General features: G+C 44.5%; 1 protein-coding gene across 1 annotated transcript in view; it reads left to right on the top strand.

Moving 5' to 3' along the window:
• The window catches only part of LOC130129985 (STEAP family member 1B-like), a 73,605-nt gene extending 52,315 nt beyond the window's left edge, over positions 1-21,290 (top strand). The window contains exons 5-7 of the mRNA XM_056299706.1: positions 6,532-6,698; positions 17,230-17,394; positions 19,824-21,290. Coding sequence (XP_056155681.1) covers positions 6,532-6,698; positions 17,230-17,394; positions 19,824-20,066 — 575 coding nt within the window. The 3' untranslated portion in view covers positions 20,067-21,290. The remainder of the gene's footprint in view (positions 1-6,531; positions 6,699-17,229; positions 17,395-19,823) is intronic.
• Positions 21,291-21,991: the final 701 nt, after the last annotated feature.

Below are 21,991 nucleotides of genomic sequence, written 5' to 3'. Positions count from 1 at the left end.
TTGAATGACTGCAGGAGATTGAACGTAAAGCCAGCTAGCTGCTGGAGATCCAGATGTTGAGTGGAGTCACTTGCTAAGCATGCATCTCTAAATTGTTGCAGTCTTTCAAAGTGCAGAAGACGACCTGTTTCAATGTCCCTGAGAAAGACTTCCAGCTTGCTTTCAAATGCAAACACTGCTTGTTGAAGGGATGAGATTGTATTTCCAATACCTTGCATTTTCACATTGAGCTGGTTCAGATGGCCAGTTATGTCCACGAGATAGTGAAACTGCAGGAGCCAGTCAGTGTTGTCTAGCTCAGGATGCTTGACGCCTTTCATTTCAAGAAAAGTCCGGATTTCACTCAGGCAAGCTGCAAAACGAGTGAGCACCTTCCCCCTTGACAACCAACGCACGTTGCTGTGTAAAAGCAGACCGGGATAATGATTCCCAACTTCTTCTAACAGAGCTTTAAACTGGCGATCATTTAAAGCTCGGGCAACAATAAAGTTGACCACTCGAATGACCAGAGACATCACCTCGCCAAGCTCCTGGCCACACGTCTGAGCGCAAAGCGCCTCCTGGTGCAGGATGCAATGAAAACTTAGGATGACTCTCTTTTCATGTTCACGGAGAAGCGCTACAAATCCTTTGTTCTTCCCCAACATACAGGGTGCACCATCAGTACAGACAGAAATAAGTTTATCCATCGGTAGTTTTTTTTCTTTAGCAAACTCCATGAAAGACATGAATAAATCCTCTCCTCTTGTTGTCCCTTTCATTGGCAAAACAGCCAAGCTTTCCTCACGCAGTGTGTCACCTGCAGCATACCTGGCAATGATACTGCACTGAGATAGATGGCTAACGTCTGTTGACTCATCTAACGCGAGAGAAAAGTATGTCCCGGCGTTTATGTCCTTAATTTGTGTTTCCTTGACTTGATTTGCCATCATGATGCTACGATCGTGCACAGTTCTTGCTGACAAGGGCATGTCTTTTATTCGTTTGATTATCTTGTCTTTATTTGGGAAGTCATCAAACAGTTCATTGGCCACATCAAGCATGAATGTTTTGGCATACTCGCCATCTGTGAATGACTTTCCATTCCTTACTATTGCCAAAGCCCCCGCAAAGCTAGCGGAATTCCCGTCACCTTGCTTGGTCCACACACGTAGTTGCTGCTGACTCGTCTGCACTCTCCGCTGTAGCTCCTCGCATGCCCTTTTCCTGCTGTCCCCCGCTGGATATTTCGATGCAAATGAAGCATGGTGCGTATCGAAGTGCCGCTTTATATTTGACCGTTTCATCGATGCAATTTTATCATTGCATATTAGACATACCGCAGATCCTGCTCTCTCCACAAATGCAAATTCCTCTGTCCACGCAGCCTGGAATGCACGGTAATCATCGTCTTTTTTTCTTTTCGCCATCTTTTCCGTTACAAGGGTTGAAGCGGATAAACTAGTTGGCTATCAGATAAAATTGATTTCTTCACCTTTACAATGACCCGGACATGCTCGCGAGCCATTGGTTCCCGACCCGACCCACGGGTGACCCGTGACCCGTGAAATTTATCTTCAAAACTAATTTCTGTTTACTTTAAAATGACACAGTATTATTAAGAAATATCACAAGTATTTTAAAATCAGTTCCAAACTGATTTTTTTGAAAAAAAAAAATTTTTCAACTCAAAATTGTCTGGGAGCCATATGCCGTCACCGGAAGAGCCATATATGGCTCGCGAGCCATAGGTTCCCGACCGCTGGTCTAACCTGTCATACAACTCACCATACGCCTTTTCCTTTGCCTTTGCCACCACTCTCTTTGCTTTATGCTGCATCTCCTTGTACTCCTGTCTACTTTCTTCATCTCTCTTACTATCCCACTTCTTCTTTGCCAACCTTTTCCTCTGTATAATTTGCTGTACTTCCTCATTCCACCACCAAGTCTCCTTGTCTTCCTTCCTCTGTCCTGATGACACACCAAGTACCTTCCTAGCTGTCTCCCTCACTATTTCTGCAGTGGTTGTCCAGCCATCTGGCAACTCTTCACTACCACCCAGTGCCTGTCTTAACTCCTGCCTAAACTCCACACAACAGTCTTCCTTCTTCAACTTCCACCATTTGATCTTCGGCTGTGTCTTCACTCGCTTCCTCTTCTTGGTCTCCAAAGTCATCCTACAGACCACCATCCTATGCTGCCTAGCTACGTTCTCCCCTGTCACCACCTTGCAGTCTCCAATCCCTTTTAGATGGCGCCTTCTACATAAGATATAGTCCACCTGTGTGCACTTTCCTCCACTCTTGTATGTCACCCTGTGTTCCTCCCTCTTCTTGAAATATGTATTCACCACAGCCATTTCCATCCTTTTCGCAAAATCCACCACCATCTGTCCTTCCACATTTCTCTTCTTGACTCCATACCTTCCCATCACCTCCTCATCACCTCTGTTCCCTTCACCAACATGTCCATTGAAGTCCGCTCCAATCACCACTCTCTCCTCCTTGGGTACCCTCTCCACCATGTCATCCAACTCACTCCAGAATTCTTCTTTTTCATCCATCTCACACCCAACTTGCGGGGCATATGCGCTGATAACATTCAGCAATAAACCTTCAATTTCCAGCTTCATACTCATCACTCTGTCTGACACTCTCTTCACCTCCAGCACACTCTTGACATACTCTTCCTTCAGAATTACCCTTACCCCATTTCTCCTCCCATTCACACCATGGTAAAAGAGTTTCAACCCACCTCCGATACTCCTGGCCTTACTCCCCTTCCACCTGGTCTCTTGCACACACAGTATGCCTACCTTTCTTCTTTCCATCATGTCAGCCAGCTCTCTCCCTTTACCAGTCATAGTGCCAACATTCAAAGTTCCAACTCTCACCTCCACATGTCTACCCTTCCTCCTCTCTAGCTGCCTCAAGACATGCTTTCCCCCTCTCCTTCTCCTTCGCCCAACAGTAGCATAGTTTCCACCGACACCCTGCTGGTTAACAGTACCGGTGGCGGTCGTTGGTAACCCGGGCCTCGACCGATCCGGTATGTATAAGTCTTATTTATGATCCGCATATTTGATTTGGCAAAGATTTTATGCCGGATGCCCTTCCTGATGCAACCCTCCCCATTTGTCTGGGCTTGGGACCGGCGCTACGGATGCACTGGCTTGTGCATCCTCAGTGGCTGGGTTGCAAACCACATGGACTACTAGCTAAAATACTGGTCTATATAAAAAATCAAGTTGTCCTTCACTCTCTTAAAAATGGAAAACAAATACAGTCCTTTCTTAATTTGCCCAAGGTATACACAGACAACCCAATTTGCCCCAATCATGCCTTCTCTCCATGCCCCACCTTTCTTGTCTCGAAAGACCAAAACATTGTTACTATTAAGGATTTGTACCCCAAGGACAACCTGGGTTCTTTCCAACAACTACAGCAGGGGTATGGTTTACCATTGTCACATTTGTACAGATATCTTCAAATCAGGAATTCTATTAGAACACACATCCCGCAATATGAACAGAAACCTATGCATGCCACACATAACAACATCCTCAGAGATGAGCCTGATGCTAAAGGATTAGTTTCTTTCTTCTATCATATTTTACAATCCCACATGAAAATGTGTGATGACAAATTGAAGATTCAGTAGAAAGTAGAACTTGACACTGTAATCCCGGCAGAAATGTGGGAGAGAATCCTTGGTAATATCCACCGTAGTTCCATCAATGCTAGACATGCCTTAATGCAACTCAAGGTGGTACACAGATTCCACTATGCAAAATCAAATCAATTCAAATCAAATCAGTTTTATTTGTATAGCCCAATATCACAAATTACAAATTTGCCTTAGTGGGCTTAAAAGCAACACAACATCCTGTCCTTAGACCCTCTCTGCAAAAGCTAGATTACATACCCTTTACCCTAGCACTTCTCCCTTATGTGACAAATGGAAACAAGAGACCGGAACAACGTCAGTTTTGGTCCTGCCCTAAGTTAGCGTCCTTCGAGTGCCTTGTATTTGACTTTAAATCAAAAGCATTCAATAGAACTATAGCTCCAGACGTACTACTTGCCATTTTTGGTTCAGTGATAAACACGTCTATTGACAAGTATTTAGGGCAAGTTACTTCCCTTTGTACATTGTTGGCTAAATGCCTTATTTTACAATTTTGGAAGTCAGGTTAGTCTTCCATGTCCCGAGGACCAGTCTGTGATGCCGGAAGTCGGCACGCCGGCCCCGGTCCCCGCCTTTGCCTGCCACCTGGCCTGCATTGCACCCTACCCCAGTGTTCATCCCTGCTGGTGGTGGATCTGTGGGGTAGTGGCTCCAATTATCGGGGTGTCACACTGCTCAGCTTCCCTGGGAAAGTCTACTATAGGGTGCTGGAAAGGAGGCTCCGACCGATTGTCGAAACTCGGATCCAGGAGGAACAATGCGGATGCCGTCCTGGCTGTGGAACAACAGACCAACTCTTTACACTTACGGAAGTGCTGAGGGAGGCATGGGAGTTTGACTAGCCAGTCTACATGGACTTGAAGAAGACTTACAACTGTGTACCCCGGGGCACTCTTCGGGGGGTACTGCAGGAGTACAAGGTACCAGAGAAGTTGCTAAAAACCATCCGGTCCTTGTATAACCAGAGTGAGCGCTGTGTCCAAATTCTAAGCACAAAGTCAAACACTTTTTCGGTGAGTGTTGGACTCCGCCAAGGTTGTCCCTAGTCTCTGATTACGTTTGTAATATTCATGGACAGGATCTCAAGGTGCAGCCAAGATGAGGAGTGTGTCTGTTTTGGGAACCTCAGAATTACATCTCTGTTCTTCACAGATGATGCGGTTTTGTTGGCTTCATCAGAACGTGACCACCAGCACTCACGAGGGCAGTTTGCAGCTGAGTGTGAAATGGCCGGGATGAGAGTCAGCACCTCCAAGTCTGAGGCCATGGTTTTCTACTGGAAAGTGGTGGATTACTCCCTCCAGGTTGGGGATGAGTTGTTGCCTAAAGTGAAGAAGTTCAAGAATCTCAGCGTCTTGCTCACGACTGAGGATTGGATGGAGTGGGAGATTGACAGGCGGATTGGTGCAGCATCATAATGCGGACACTGTACCGGACCGTTGTGGTGAAGAGGGAGCTGAGTCGGAAGGCAAAGCTCTCAATTTATCAGTCAATCTTCGTTCCAACCCTCACCTACGATCATGAGCTTTGGGTAGTGACCGAAAGGGTGAAATCGCGAATACAAGCGTCTGAAATGAGTTTCCTCCGTTGGGTGTCTGGGCTCAGCCTTAGAGATAGGGTGAGGAGCTCGGATATCTGGAGGGATCTCGGAGTAGAGCCGCTGCTCCTTTGTGTGGAAAGGAGCCAGTTGAGGTGGTTCGGGCATCTGATTAGGATGCCTCCTGGGCGTCTTCCTTTGGAGGTTTTCCAGGCATGTCCAACTGGGAGGAGACCCCGGGGTAGACCCAGAACTCGCTGGAGGGACTACAAGTCCAATCTGGCCTGGGAATGCCTTGGGATCCCTCAGGAGGAGCTGGAGGGCATTGCTCTGGAGAAGGATGTCTGGAGTGCCCTACTTAGCTTGCTGCCACCGCGACCTGACCCCGGAGAAGTGGCTGATGATGAGATGAGGTTAGTCCTTTATTCCAGCAATAGTTCAAGGATTTGGGAAATGTACTACATTGGAGGGACTGCGTTACAAGCTGGTCAGCAGAGATAATACCGTCTTGAAAATATGGGAACCCCTCCTTGATAAATGGATGACAAATGGATGCCTTCAACAGAACTCTCTTATGCCACCTCTCAATTCACTTGAAAATAGGAGATAACTGCATCGTAAATATCGGTTCTTGCACTGTATGTACCTAGAGTTGTCATTGACTGCACCTTGTAATACGAAGGTATATATTCATCATTTATTTGTTGTTGTTGTTGTGTTTTTTGTTTTTTGTTTAATATACTGTAACGATCACGGATGAATACGCTCGCTTAGCCCTTGGCTAACGGGTCGGACCCTTTAGTTGACTGGTTAATGTTGTCGCCCATGGTGTGGGAGATACGGGTTCACGTCCCGGTTGTGATGACAGTCCCTAGGTCCAACCCATTACCCAAGGGCTAAGTGAGCCGATTCATCCGTGATTGTTACAATACTCTTCTACCTCATTTGGATGTTCATTTTACCTTTGCTCCCTTTGGTATATCTATTATGCTTCCCATCCCTACAATTATCCTTGCTTTTCTTTGTTTATTTTAATTTAATTATTTTTATTTCATGTTATTTGTTCATCTTATTATTGTGTCATGTTATTTTTATTCATTTTGTTTATTCTTGAAACTCAATAAAAAACAAAATTGAATGGGTAATACTTTTTTTCAGAAAAAGCAATAGTTTGATTAGCATATTAATACAATGCCCTAGAGGTGTTATTTCCATTTCTGTAGTTTGTTTAAGCAAATAAAATCAAATATTGTACCTTTAACTTCTCTGTTTTATAAAATGAATGTAAGAAAAAGCAGTTCTAACTTCATGCAGACCCTCTTTTCCAGGTACGAAGTACAGCCAGTTCCCAAGTTGGCTGGAGAAGTGGCTGTCTATGAGGAAGCAGCTGGGCTTGCTTTCCTTCTACCTGGCCGGCCTCCATGCAGTCTATAGTCTCTGCTATCCCATGAGAAGGTCCTACAGGTACAAACTGCTCAACTGGGCATATCAGCAGGTAGGCGGCTAGCATCATTCACTAACTGTGCAGAAGAAGATGAAATGTGTTACTGAAAAACAACACTGCATTCATCTCGTAACTGCCTGTCAACTAAGACTAAACGCTTCGCAAACAGTTTTTTTTCTCCTTAGCCATAAGGACTCTGAATTCCTCCCCATAGTCCCCTCCTCACACACCATTGACATGAATGCCACCATTCACCTGTTATGCCTGATATGTTTATTTCTGTTATTGTGTAACTATATTGTTCATGATAATATGTGGAGTGTCAGTTGTTCTTCAAGTATGTGTTGTGCTGCAGAGTGTAAAGTGTACCAAAAACAAATTCCACAGCCTTGGTCATGTGGCTAATAAAATAATTGATCAATCTATCTATCTATCTATCTATCTATCTATCTATCTATCTATCTATCTATCTATCTATCTATCTATCTATCTATCTATCTATCTATCTATCTAAATTTTGGATGCCAATTATTTAATGGGCATAGCCTGCGTTTAGTTTTTAGATGTTTAGCTGATAGTCTCTATAGTGAACCTATAATATACATACATGTGATGAGGTGACAGTAGTCTACCGCAAACGATGCAGTGACCCCCTGGCATAACATGTGACAATTAAAGTAGAAGCTTTAACTTGCGCCTCTTCTCCAATCTTTCTTCCAAGACAAAACATATAATTCTCACATGTTCTTCACCCCGTTATAGGGGACAGCAAACATGGGAAGAACATGCAAACTCTACATTGATGAGTTGGGACTGAACCCAGAGTCCTCTTGCTGTAAAGCAACAGTGCTAACACCTTTAGCCACCGTGCCACCTCTGAGCTATGGAGATAAATTAGAAAAGTCCTTCACATATATATGTATATATATATATATATATACACTACCGTTCAAAAGTTTGGGATCACCCAAACAATTTCGTGTTTTCCATGAAAAGTCACACTTATTCACCACCATATGTTGTGAAATGAATAGAAAATAGAGTCAAGACATTGACAAGGTTAGAAATAATGATTTGTATTTGAAATAAGATTTTTTTTACATCAAACTTTGCTTTCGTCAAAGAATCCTCCATTTGCAGCAATTACAGCATTGCAGACCTTTGGCATTCTAGCTGTTAATTTGTTGAGGTAATCTGGAGAAATTGCACCCCACGCTTCCAGAAGCAGCTCCCACAAGTTGGATTGGTTGGATGGGCACTTCTTTGAGCAGATTGAGTTTCTGGAGCATCACATTTGTGGGGTCAATTAAATGCTCAAAATGGCCAGAAAAAGAGAACTTTCATCTGAAACTCGACAGTCTATTCTTGTTCTTAGAAATGAAGGCTATTCCATGCGAGAAATTGCTAAGAAATTGAAGATTTCCTACACCGGTGTGTACTACTCCCTTCAGAGGACAGCACAAACAGGCTCTAACAGGTACTATTTAATGAAGATGCCAGTTGGGGACCTGTGAGGCGTCTGTTTCTCAAACTAGAGACTCTAATGTACTTATCTTCTTGCTCAGTTGTGCAACGCGGCCTCCCACTTCTTTTTCTACTCTGGTTAGAGCCTGTTTGTGCTGTCCTCTGAAGGGAGTAGTACACACCGGTGTAGGAAATCTTCAATTTCTTAGCAATTTCTCGCATGGAATAGCCTTCATTTCTAAGAACAAGAATAGACTGTCGAGTTTCAGATGAAAGTTCTCTTTTTCTGGCCATTTTGAGCGTTTAATTGACCCCACAAATGTGATGCTCCAGAAACTCAATCTGCTCAAAGAAGTGCCCATCCAACCAATCCAACTTGTGGGAGCTGCTTCTGGAAGCGTGGGGTGCAATTTCTCCAGATTACCTCAACAAATTAACAGCTAGAATGCCAAAGGTCTGCAATGCTGTAATTGCTGCAAATGGAGGATTCTTTGACGAAAGCAAAGTTTGATGTAAAAAAAAATCTTATTTCAAATACAAATCATTATTTCTAACCTTGTCAATGTCTTGACTCTATTTTCTATTCATTTCACAACATATGGTGGTGAATAAGTGTGACTTTTCATGGAAAACACAAAATTGTTTGGGTGATCCCAAACTTTTGAACGGTAGTGTATATATATATACACACACACACACACACACACACACACACACACACACACACACACACATATATATATATACACACACACACACACACACACACACACACACACACACACACACACACACACACACACATATATAAGCTTGGCAGCCAATGATCCCTTATGGCATGAAACAGGCTTGTACTTTCTCACGGATTATTTACTTGACTCACTGGATTATTTTGCTCCTTATTTGTTGAGCACTTTCCCTACCGTTGAGTGTTTCTTTTAACAAAGTTTCATCAGAATCAGAATACTTTATTTTATTCATCCCCGATGGGGAAATTGGATATATTTACTTGACTCCTCCCCAAGTGCGTGTGTGTGTGTGTGTGTGTGTGTGTGTGTGTGTGTGTGTGTGTGTGTGTGTGTGTGTGTGTGTGTGTGTGTGTGTGTGTGTGTGTGTGTGTCTAACCCTAACCCGGTGTGCATTTTAACTTCTGGAGTGATTCTGAATTGCTGGTTCATCTAGAACAGAGTAAGTATCATCTATTATCTTTCTTGCTTAACAAGTTGCTACTAGTCAGTCTTATTCCAGCTGCTTAAGTATCAGTCCCTTTGTCTATACATCTGCTGCTGGTTTCTAGTGGGATCTTATTCTAGCTGTAGCTGTCTTATTCTATTTACTTACTTGTCTTATTTATTTATTCTAGCTGTAGCTGTTTTTAACCTAGTGTGCCCTTAAATATTTTTTGTTGCCTAGCTGTTTTGACTTAATTATCCTTTTAGCTTATAAATATATTCCTTGGTAACTTGCTGTTTGCAGTTTTAATAGTATTGTGTGAGGTTTGATAGAGTTTTACATAAGTGTCCAGTTTCTGGGCAATAAGCCTATTTTTAGTGTACCTCTTTGGCCAATTGGGTGCTACGAGGCCAGGGTGTGGCCTGCACTCATGGCAGACAATTAACAATCAGTCTTCTTTAAATCACTGCTGCTACTTGGAAGCGACAGGCAAACAAGCCTAGGTTGAAGAAAGGCCAGAGTGAACAAAGGCAAGCGCGACTTTTTCAAGCCAAGATTTCGTCAAGCACGTACTGCTCTTTTTAGATCTGGTCAGTCATCTGTATTTTGTGTACCTAGTATAGACTATGTGTTTCCTTCGCATTCCTCTCCTTTCCTGTTCCCGGGGCTGGCATAGACGTTTGGGTCACTCCTAGGTGCTGTGACCCAACCAATCTCATCTATCCCACTCTCTCCACTCACGTTGAGCAAGTGGTGATGGGAGGGCTCTGGAATTGCCAGTCTGCGGTGCAGAAAGCTGAGTTTATCTCAGGCTATGCATCCTTTCTCTCCCTCAACTTTCTCGCTCTAACTGAGACCTGGATCATGCCAGAAAACACTACCACACCCACAGCTCTGTCTGATGTGTACTCTTTTTCTCACACTCCCAGAGCTGGGAGGCAGGGTGGTGGTACTGGCCTGCTCATCTCCCTGAAATGGAAATACTCTCTTGTTTCCATTCCACAATTTTCTCCGTCCTCTTTTGAATTTCATGCTGTTACTGTCTCTTATCCAGTCAAACTCACCATTGTGGTTGTGTACCGCCCACCAGGCCCCCTTGGCGAGTTTCTGGAGGAGCTTGACACACTTGTCTCACACTTCCCTCTTGATGACTCTGCACTTATCCTTCTCGGTGACTTCAGCATCCACACTAACAAGCTAGATCCTCTTCTCTCTTTCCTCTCCTCCTTTGACCTTCACCTCTCACCCTCTCCTGCTACCCACAAGGCCGGTAACCAGCTGGACCTTATCTTTACTAGACACTGTCCTATTTCCAATCTCTTTGTTACTCCCCTCCAGCTCTCTGACCGCTATTTCATGTCTTACTCTCTCTCCCTCTCATCAGCCCCTTCCCCTACCCACATGGTTTCCACCTGTGGACACCTCCGCTCTCTCTCCACCACTGAGCTTACTTCCTCTGTTACCTCTATCCTCCCTACACCTGAGTCTTTCTCTCTCCTACCCCCTGACACTGCTACTGATCTTCTCTCTACCCTCTCATCTTCTCTGGACAATCGCTGTCCCCTGAACTCCAGGCCTGCACACCCAACTCCACCTGCCCCTTGGCTGACCGACTCAGTGCATACTGACAGATGGAGCCTGAGAGTGGCAGAGCGCAAATGGAAAAAAAGGCAAGCTCCCAGAGGACCTTCTCAACTTCCAATCTCTTCTTTCCACTTTCTCCTCCTCCCTTTCTGCTGCTAAGGCTGCCTTCTATTGCTCTAAAATCCTGTCATCTGCCTCTAATCCTAAGAAACTCTTTGAAACCTTCTCTACACTTCTTCAACCCCCACCTCCTCCTCCTACTTTCGCTCTTCTCCCTGATGACTTCGCTAACTTCTTTGAAAAGAAGGTAAACGACATCAGATCCTCCTTTTCTCACCACCCGGTTAGTGCTACTTGCACTATCCCACCCTCTGCACCCTCCCTCACCTCTCCACGTCCCACCCTATCCCACCTCGCTCCCCTCTCCCTCGACGAGATCCTCAACCTCATCACATCCAGTCGCCCCACCACATGCTCCCTTGACCCGGTCCCCTCCCCTCTTCTTCAGTCTATAGCACCTGAACTCCTTCCCTATCTAACCCACCTCATCAACACCTCCCTCCAGGCAGGATGCTTTCCATCTGCCTTCAAGACTGCTAGAGTCACACCCCTTCTCAAGAAACCATCACTTAACCCCTCCGATGTCAAAAACAACAGACCAGTTTCCCTTCTACCCTTTATCCAATACGTTCGAACGTGCTGTTTTTAACCAACTTTCTTTGTTACTCCATTAGTGCAACCTCCTGGACCCCAACCAGTCTGGGTTCAGGGTGGGTCACTCGAGAGAAACGGCCCTCCTAGCAGTGACAGAATCGCTGTACTCTACGAGAGCAAAATCTCTCACCTCTGTCCTGATACTCCTGGACCTGTCAGCAGCATTCGACACAGTGAACCACCAGATCCTCATCTCTACCTTCGAGGGGCTGGGTGTCACAGGCTCTGCACTCTCAATGTTTGCAACCTACCTGATGCTTCGCTCATACCAGGTGACATGGAGGGGATCTGTGTCGGTGCCTCACAGACTGGCTACAGGCGTTCCACAGGGTTCGGTTCTGGGTCCTCTCCTTTTCTCCCTGTGCACGACATCCCTGGATTCTATTATTCGCTCGCATGGCTTCTCTTACCATTGTTATGCCGATGACACCCAGCTGATCTTGTCCTTTCCTCCCTCTGACACACAAGTAGAGACATGCATTGCTGCATGCTTGACTGACATCTCGGAGTAGATGGCGATACACCACCTGAAGCTCAATCTCGACAAGACAGAGCTGATGTTCCTCCCGGGGAAAGGTTGCCCAAACCGAGACCTGGCCATCACCATTGACTACACTGTGGTGACGCCAACTCGGACTGTTAGGAATCTGGGTGTGATCCTGGATGACCAACTGTCGTTTGCTGAAAACGTTGCATCGGTTGCTCGCTCCTGCAGATTTCTCCTCTATAACATCAGTAGGATTCGCCCATTCCTCACTGACGAGATGGCACAGGTGCTCATCCAGGCTCTGGTCATCTCCGGGCTGGATTACGGCAACTCCCTTCTTGCTGGTGCCCCGGCGTCGGCCATCAGACCTCTGGAGCTTGTTCAGAAAACTGCAGCTCGTCTGGTGTTCAACCGCCCTAAGTTCTCCCACACAACTCCCCTTCTCATGTCCCTACACTGGCTCCCAGTAGCTGCTCGCATCCGGTTTAAGACTCTGGTACTAGCCTACAGGGCAGTGAAAGGAACAGCTCCTTCCTATCTCCAGGCCGTGGTCAAGCCCTACACCCCCGCCCGACCACTTCGCTCTGCTGCCTCGGGACGCCTGGTTGTCCCGTCGCTCAGAGGCCCCTGCTGCCGATCGACCCGGTCCCGGCTCTTTTCTGTCCTGGCCCCACAGTGGTGGAATGAACTCCCCACTGATGTCAGGACAGCGGAGTCGCTGCCCGTCTTTCGGCGCAGGTTGAAAACTCACCTCTTCAAGAACTACTACCCTGTTACTTGTTCTTAAAACTTATTGTTTTCACTCATTTAAAAAAAAAAAAAAACTCTTTCTTGCCCTTTTACTTTAGCACTTGTTTTACTCTTAGATGCTTGTTTAGATGCACTTATGACCTCTGATGACTAGTAGTTCTCCTGATCTCCTATGTTAAGTGATGCACTTATTGTAAGTCGCTTTGGATAAAAGCGTCTGCTAAATGACTCTAATGTAATGTAATGTAAATGTAATGTGTGTGTGTGTGTGTGTGTGTGTGTGTGTGTGTAATGTTGGTAAAAGAAACACTAAATGGTAGGAAAGTGCTCAACAAATAAGGTGCAAAACAATCCAGTGAGTCAAGTACATTTCTTTATGAGACAGTTTATGAGACAGTTCTATATATATATATATGTGTGTGTGTGTGTGTGTGTGTGTGTGTGTGTATGTGTGTGTGTGTGTGTGTGTGGGGAAAAAAGTTTCCTACATCTATGTATGTTGATATTCCGCTCCTCATTAGTTGAGCACTCTTATGAACACCATTGACGGTTTCCGAAAAACAAAAAACAAAAACGCTGTATATATATATATATATTCCCCATGGAGATGAATAAAGTATTCTGATATACATACATACATATTAGTACTCTACTGCTGCTACTACTACTACTACTACTGCTACTACTTACAGCTGCTTTCGTTAGGGATTGCCACAGCGGATTATCTGTTTCCATTTCTTCCTGTCTTCTGCATCTTCCTCTGTCACACCAGCCACATGCATGTCCTCCCTCACCACATCCATAAACCTCCTCTTTGGCCTTCCTCTTCTCCTCTTCCCTGGCAGCTCCATATTCAGTATCCTTCTCCCAATATACCCAGCATCTCTCCTCCACACATGTCCAAACCAACTCTCTTGCTTTGTCTCCAAACTGAGCTGCCCCTCTAATATACTCATTCCTAATCCTGTCCTTCTTCATCACTCCCAATAAAAATCTCATCATCTTCAACTCTGCCACCTCCAGCTCCACCTCCTGTCTTTTCATCAGTGCCACTGTCTCCAAACCATATAACATAGCTGATCTCACAACCATCTTGTAAACCTTCCCTTTAACTCTTGCTGGTACCCTTCTGTCACAAAACACTCCTGACATTCTTCTCCACCTACTCCACCCTGCCTGCACTCTCTTCTTCACCTCGCACTCACATTCCCCGTTACTTTAAACAGTTTACCCCAAGTATTTATACTCATCTTCCTCCATCACCTCTTCTGTCCTCCCTCTCATTCACACATATGTATTCCATCTTGCTCCTACTGGCTTTCATTCCTCTTCTTTCCAGTGCATACCTCCACCTCTCCACTCTCTCCTCAACCTGCTCCCTACTCTCGCTACAGATCACAGTATAATCCGCAAATATCATAGTCCACAGAGACTCCTGCCTGATCTTGTCTGTCAACCTGTCCATCACCATTGCATATATATATATATATATATATATATATATATATATATCCGTTTTCCAAGCCACTTATCCTAATTAGGTTCACGGGATGCTGGAGCCCAACCCAGCAATCATTGGGTGGAAGGCGGGGAAACACCCTGGACAGGTCGCCAAACCATCTCAGGGCAGATACACACACACCTAGGGAAATTTTAGTAAGTCCAGTTCACCTGACCTACATGTCTTTGGACTGTGGGAGGAAACCGGAGCACCCAGAGGAAACCCACGTAGACACGAGGAGAACATACAAACTCCACACAGATGACGACCCGTCACAACCCCCAAGGTTGGACAAACCCGGGATTCGAACCAAGGACCTTCTTGTTGTGAGGCGACTGCGCTAACCACTGGACCACCGTGCCACCCATATACATAAATATCTTATGTAAATAAAGTCTTAGACGCCATAAGGGTTCCCAGAAGGTTTGTTCTTTACAGGGCTGGTGTGAGGTAATCAAGCGCTCAGGGCAAAACAACGAAAGTGCGCCCCCATGTGGACTTCACTAAACGTGTGATAAAACGCCTCATATTACTGCCAGCTATTTGAAACCAGTACGCTGTTAACGCCAACATTACATGTAGGTTATAATAACGTCAGCGACCACACACAACGATGGCAAATAAGCAGGCTGCAGGCTGAAGAATGAATGAGGCGCGTGTGCTGTACGGCTCATAGGTGCATGCTGCACACTGGTTGAAAGTCAGAGGGAGGTGCTGTCATGCATATCACTCGGAAAACATTTATTCGTCATGGAAATACAACGTTTAAGTATCCCTGTGGTTCTAAAGACCTGCCTTAAATTAACGCTGTAGTTATTTGCGAAATTAAATACACACACAGCTTTTTAAAAAAAAATAAAACCGTTATAATGACCATTGTCAGCTGTAACGCGTCTTTTCAGAGCGTCGTTGGTTCATTGTTAAACAACTCCCCTGTTTTCATATTATTATTTAATATTATTTGGCTCTTGTATCTTTTCAACAACATTTCATATTAATTTCGACATTGAAATGATGTAGCACAACACAGTGACACACACTTAGGCCTTGGCCTATCCCATGCATTATCAAATAATAGATTGAGAGCGCAATATATATTTTTTCAGCGGTGGTGCGGCGCCCTTTGGTGCTCCTAGTGGTTTGGCGCCCTGGGCAATTGCCCCGTTTGCCCAGCCCATTCGCCGGCCCTGGTTCTGTATTAGCAATGGTCTTTGATTTTGAGGTTTTACAAATTTAAAGAGTTATTAAACTCTAGAGCATTTTAGTGAGTCTGCTGATATGTACAGGTTATAAACCATGTAACATTTAAAAACACAGCAGGCTGGTGTTGGTACCCTGTGATGGTAGCATAGCAGGATAAACACAACATGTAATAATGGCTCTGTTGGATGTAGGTGTACCAGCACACCTATCAACACAGACAGACAGACAGACATACTGATAGATAGACAGAGCCAGCACTAGCAATTGTCATTAGTACTGTCAGTGCTACTTTTTAGGCACACACACATTAACAGATCCATTAACATCCAGTGTTATTAGCTGCAAGCTGTAGATGTCAGCAAACTCACTGAAATGGGCCAGTTTAGTGGCTCTTCAGTGATGTGTGACATCAATAAAAACTCAGTCATTTTCACAAGCAGACTATTATGCATTCTGTTGTGTGGGCTGTGCAACCCAACGGATCTATCTGGGTGTTTTATACGGCACGGTGTCTCATTACAGGCAGCACGGTGGCACAGTGGTCAGTGGGGCCGCCTCACAGCAAGAAGGCCCTGGGTTCGAGCCCCAGGGTAGTCCAACCTGGGGGGACATCCCAGGTCGTCCTCTGTGTGGAGTTTGCATGTTTTCCCCGTGTCTGCGTGGGTTTCCTCCAGGTGCTCTGGTTTCCTCCCACAGTCCAAAGACATGTAGGTCAGGTGAATCGGCCGTACTAAATTGTCCCTAGGTGTGTGTGTGTGTGTGTCGGCCCTGCAATGGCCAGGCTGCCTGTCCAGGGCATCTCCCCACCTGCTGGGATAGGCTTCAGCATCCCTGCGACACTGACAGCGGGATGGGCGGTTTGGATAATGGATGGATCAATGGTGTCTCATTGCCAATGGGATGGCTGTCAGTTGTAACTTCACACGACATTGATTCAAGTGTGTTTTTGATGGTAGATGTGACACATGGGACTGCAGTGTGTGCAAGCAGTTTGTAACTGGCAGTTTCCTGAAACCTTAAAAATTTCAGTCATTTAAAACTAAGGCATATTTAGATCTTGTGTGATATGTCTCCGCACGCCATTTATCAGTATGCAAAGTCTGATGTAAGACTGACCTGTGACATTTAGCTGGGAGGACACTTACCAGTAAATGAAACCTGTCTTTTGGGTGGCATGGCTCAGGAGGTAGACTGGGTCGTCTAGTAATTGGAAGGTCGCTCGTTCGATCTCCGGCTCCTGCAGAAAGTGTGTCACAGTTTCCTTGAGCAAGACACCGAACCCCTAACTGCCACTGATAAGCAGGTTGGCACCTTGCAAGGCAGCCTCCACCATCAGTATATAAATGTGTGTGTGAATGGGTGAATGTGCTCTGCGAGTGGCCTGTAGACTAGAAAAGTGCTAATCCATTTACCATTTATCTTGTATGTTTGAGAGAAAAGTTATCGAGAGAATGTCATCAAAATTCCACCACTCATTGCATTTCTATACATGTTTTTTTTTGTGCCAATGTTGTCATTTCGAATAGAAAATATTTGATGGAAATTGCCCAGTAGCATGTACTCAAAACACAATAGAAACATCAGTGCAACATGAACTCAGTCCTATTAATATGTTGTCTGTCTTTTCAAGCTGTGTTGTGGTGAACAGTTCTTCAGAAATCTTTAGAAAATGTCACCCCTGTATTCTATGTGCATGTTCTCTTCAGGTGCAGCAGAACAAGGAAGACAGTTGGGTGTCTGATGATGTTTGGCGGATGGAAATCTACATTTCTCTGGGCATAATGGGCCTGGGCATGCTGGCCCTGCTAGCTGTGTCTTCCCTACCATCTGTCTCCAGCAATCTCAACTGGAGGGAGTTCACCTTCATTCAGGTTCTTAAATCAGCAGCCTGTGACTAAGAATGTTCATTTTGTCAGAATAACCCACACATCATGCCGCATGATGTATGCACAAGCAAACATTCTGTCACGCAAGTTTGGTGTGTGTTCAGTTAGTGTGACGATGTCTCTGTTCAGAGCATATTGTACAACACTCTATACTGCACACCTGTGGTCAAACTATAAAAAAGCAAGCTTACAGAGGCTTCGAGAGGCTTATAATGATGCCATGAGAATACTGCTAAAAAGACCTAGATGGTGTAGTGCAAGTGAAATGTTTGTGGCTGCAGGAGTCAGTACCTTTCAGGCTCTTCTAAGAAATCTTATGTATACGTTTATTTGCCAGCTCAATGCCTCTGATAATGTAATCATCAAGAGTTTGACTAATATAAGATTCAGTGCCACACGCTACCTATCCTGGATGTGGGACCACTGGTATAGCTGCCTTCTTTTAACACACTGACTTGTTCCATTTATGTAATTTTATTGTGTTTACTCTGTGTATTGTCTAGGGTTTGTATTTTACCTATTTCTCTTTGTCTGCTATGGACCCTGAGTCTGCAATAAAGTTTGAATTGAATAACAATTCGCTGCTATTAGATATAAACCTCAGAATCTTAGATTCTGAGGTTTTCCTCCACTTCCCGTAGGAGGAAAACATTCTCCTTCAACGTTTCAGCTTCTTCACTCAGAACCTTCAGACCAGGTTCGAACCTGGTCACCTAATATTTCATATTGGATCTATGGTCCTCTATTGATTGAGCAAATTTGTGAACTTTGGGTCGATGAAAATAAAGCGCATACAGGTGGACTATATCTTATGTAGAAGGCATGATCTGAAAGGGATTAGAGACTGCAAGGTGGTGACAAGGGAGAACATAGCTAGGCAGCATCGGATGGTGGTCTGAACGACGATTTTGGAGCCCAACAGGAAGAGAATGAAGGCAGAGCCGAAGATTAAATGGTGGAAGTTGAAGAAGGAAGACTGTTGTGTGGAGTTCAGGCAGGAGTTAAGACAGGCACTCGGTGGTAGTGAAGAGTTGCTGGATGGCTGGACAACCACTGCAGAAATAGTGAGGGAGACAGCTAGGAAGGTACTTGGTGTGTCATCAGGACAGAGGAAGGAAGACAAGGAGACTTGGTGGTGGAATGAGGAAGTACAGCAAAGTATACAGAGGAAGAGCTTGGCAAAGAAGAAGTGGGATAGTCAGAGAGATGAAGAAAATAGACAGGATTGCAAGGGGATGCAGTGTAAAGTGACGAGAGAGGAGGCAAAGGAAAAGGCATATGGTGAGTTGTATGAGAGGTTGGACACTAAGGAAGGAGAAAAGGACTTGTGCCGATTGTATAAACAGAGGGACCAAGCCGGGAAGGATATGTAGCAGGTTAAGTCCTTTCACTCAGCAGCTGCACAGCTGGCATACCACACAGTGACAGTTAGCCAGGCTGCTCTCAGTGGTACTTCTGTAGAAATTTAGCAGAAGTTTCTTTGGAAGCTGGGCCTGTTTAAGCTTCCTGAGGAAGAAGAGTCTTTGTTGGGCCTTTTTGATCAGCTGTGAATTGTTGGAGTTCTATGTCAGCTGTTTTGACATAATGACTCCAAGGAACTTTGGGTTTTCCATGCTTTCGACTGCTTCTCCATGTATGTGGAAGGGGAGGTGGACTGTATCCTTTGTCCTTCTGAAGCCAATGACCATCTCCTTTGTCTTCGAGGTGTTAAGGACCAGGTTGATGTCCTTGCACCACTCAGCAAGATGTATGTTCCACCTCAAGCGTGTTGGCCGTCTCCTCGTTGTCTGAAATCAGCCCAACTTTTGTGGTGCCATCCGCAAATGTAATTATGGAGTTGGAAGTGTGGATGGGGGTACAGTCGTGGGTGAGGAGTGTGAAGAGCGTTGGGCTCAGCACACAACTTATTGCCATGCAGGTATTCACCACTGCACGCAGTGCCCAAAGTTCAACTGTGCCCGCACTTTGCTCGATGCAGTGAAAAGCCGTCGTGGTGTGGCGCAAGCCATTGGAAATAATGGCTTCCAGAGCACAGTGGTGCCATTGTGTTGTTTTTGAAAGAGCCTTTACTTGCACTGACGACATCTACACTCGTTACGTTATTGTAAATATGGGAAATTGGCAGCAACAACATACAAAATAGAAAAAGTTACACTTCATGATGTATTGTATTCATAACACAAGGTATGGACTGTGTCCAGATTGAGTTGCCATTCGGTCCGGATGCGGGACCGGGGTTTGGACTTTGAGAAGCCCTGTTATATTCATAAACACACTATAAACAGGTTTATAGCTCGTTATAGATACACTTATAATCCATTATAAAGAGGCACTTCAAAGTGTTAACTGCATGTGTTTCTGTGTGCGTGCTTGATTGTCTATCACGCCTGACTGTATTTCTGTTTGTCTCTCAGAGGTCTCTGGGCTACACTGCCATGTTCCTGTGTACAGCCCACGTTCTGGTCTATGGCTGGAAGAAATGGGTTGAGCCTAAACAGTACATCTGGTATACACCACCCTCCTTCATCCTCGCCTCGCTCCTCCCGCTGAGCGTTCTCTCAGTCAAAGCCGTGCTGCTTCTGCCCTGTTGGAACAGGAAGCTGGAGCAGATCCGCCGAGGCTGGGAGAGCCCCCTTCTCCTTCTGCAACAAAAATAATTGGAAAGGAAAACGTTCGTCCTGTACTTAGATGACAGTGAATCAGGAATAAAACATTGCTGTTCCTGCACAGAAACTGTTAACTTCAATTTTGTCATGTTTATTTTGCTTACTTGAACTGAACATTTGCAATCAATTAATCAGCTACTGTGTAATTTCTAATATGTTTATCAACAGCAGTTGAAAATGAGCAATCCTATTTTATGAAAACATTTCCTATTTGCAGATATTTTTGTCTGACTACAGCAAGACGTCATATACTTTAATGTCCTCTGTCAGAAATATGTCAGATTGCATCATATGCATTAACTGACATGATCACAGTGAGGTTGTATAGATAGCTGAGGTAGCAAATATGCTAGAACAAGTCAAGTCAATTTTATTTGTATCGCCCAATATCACAAATTACAAATTTGCGTCAGTGGGCTTTACAGCAACACAACATCCTGTCAAAGAAAGTTGAATCAGTTCATCTGGACACCACGTTTATTCATCATCATCTAAGTGACCTCTTCAGTCTCACCTGACTGCAGGTGTCTCCACCCTTATAAACAATGCAGTGATTGCAAGTATCCCCACCCTTATAAACAATACAGTGACTGCAGGTGTCCCCACTCTTATAAACAAGACAGTGACTGCAGGTGTCCCCACCCTTATAAACAATACAGTGACTGCAGGTGTCCCCACCCTCATAAACAATACAGTGACTGCAGGTGTCCCCACCCTTACAAACAATACAGTGACTGCAGGTGTCCCCACCCTTATGAACAATATAGTGACTGCAGGTGTCCCCACCCTTATGAACAATATAGTGACTGCAGGTGTCCCCACCCTTATAAACAACACAGTGACTGCAGGTGTCCCCAACCTTATGAACAGTATAGTGACTGCAGGTGTCTCCACCCTTACAAACAATACAGTGACTCAGGTGTCCCCACCCTTATAAACGATACAGTACAATACAGTGTCTAACGGCCGACACCAACGACCAATTGTTTTTTTGGAGAAGTTAACATATAAATATTATTTATTTTATTTGATTTTATTCTCTAAATTTTGACTTTTTTAAACAATGCTTTCCTGCATCAGGCAACCATCGCTGAAACGCCTTCCCTATCAGCTGTACACACGTGTTATTTCACATCCTTAATATTAATAATTGTTTATGCAAATATTTTGTAGATACGTTTTAATTAAAGTTTCATTGTTCATTTAAAAAAATATATACAACGTCTGCATTGACATTTATTGTTCAATTTTAAAAATCTATACCAATGTAGAGTTCACAAAGGAATGCCACTGTTTGTGTAGCTGAACTGAAGTATTTAGTAATGGATTTTACAGATCTATACAACATTTGAATTGATTTTTTTGTTCATTTTTAGACTTCTAGTTTGCATTGATATCTATTGTTCATTTTTACAAACCTATACAAATGTGGAGTCCACAAAGGTATGCATTCATGTGCTTTTGCAGTTGTGTAGCTGAACTGAAGTGTTAAGCTGCAGTGGATGCATGCATGCTTGCTTTGCAGCCAGTACCAGATTCAGACAACTTTATTCATCCCAGAAGGGCAGTTCAGTTTTATAAGCTACCCAGACCACACGCAAACTCACAGACAAATGGCAATCAGCAGTATGTCAGAGACAACAGACAAGTCAGTACATGGGCAAGAGATGCATACCGTTGTGGTGATACACAAATGAGGGTAGATTCACCAGGGGCTGCTGCTCCTTTAAGGCAGACATACTCCCACACCGTCACCCTCGTGTGGCCCTGCATGCAGACTCACACGTTCACAGGTTTCAAGGTGTACATATCAAGTTACGTTCACAATTTCGTAACTTGATAGGTGCAGCTGAAAGTTTGTCGACAATTCTGTGCATGTTGTCAATTATCCATGATAAATCTTGCAGGCATCGCGA

The sequence above is a fragment of the Lampris incognitus genome, chromosome 19, assembly GCF_029633865.1.
Source record: "Lampris incognitus isolate fLamInc1 chromosome 19, fLamInc1.hap2, whole genome shotgun sequence".
Classification (NCBI taxonomy): domain Eukaryota; kingdom Metazoa; phylum Chordata; class Actinopteri; order Lampriformes; family Lampridae; genus Lampris; species Lampris incognitus.
The sequence above is the reverse complement of the archived record's forward strand: the minus strand, read 5'-3'. Positions and strand labels throughout refer to the sequence as shown.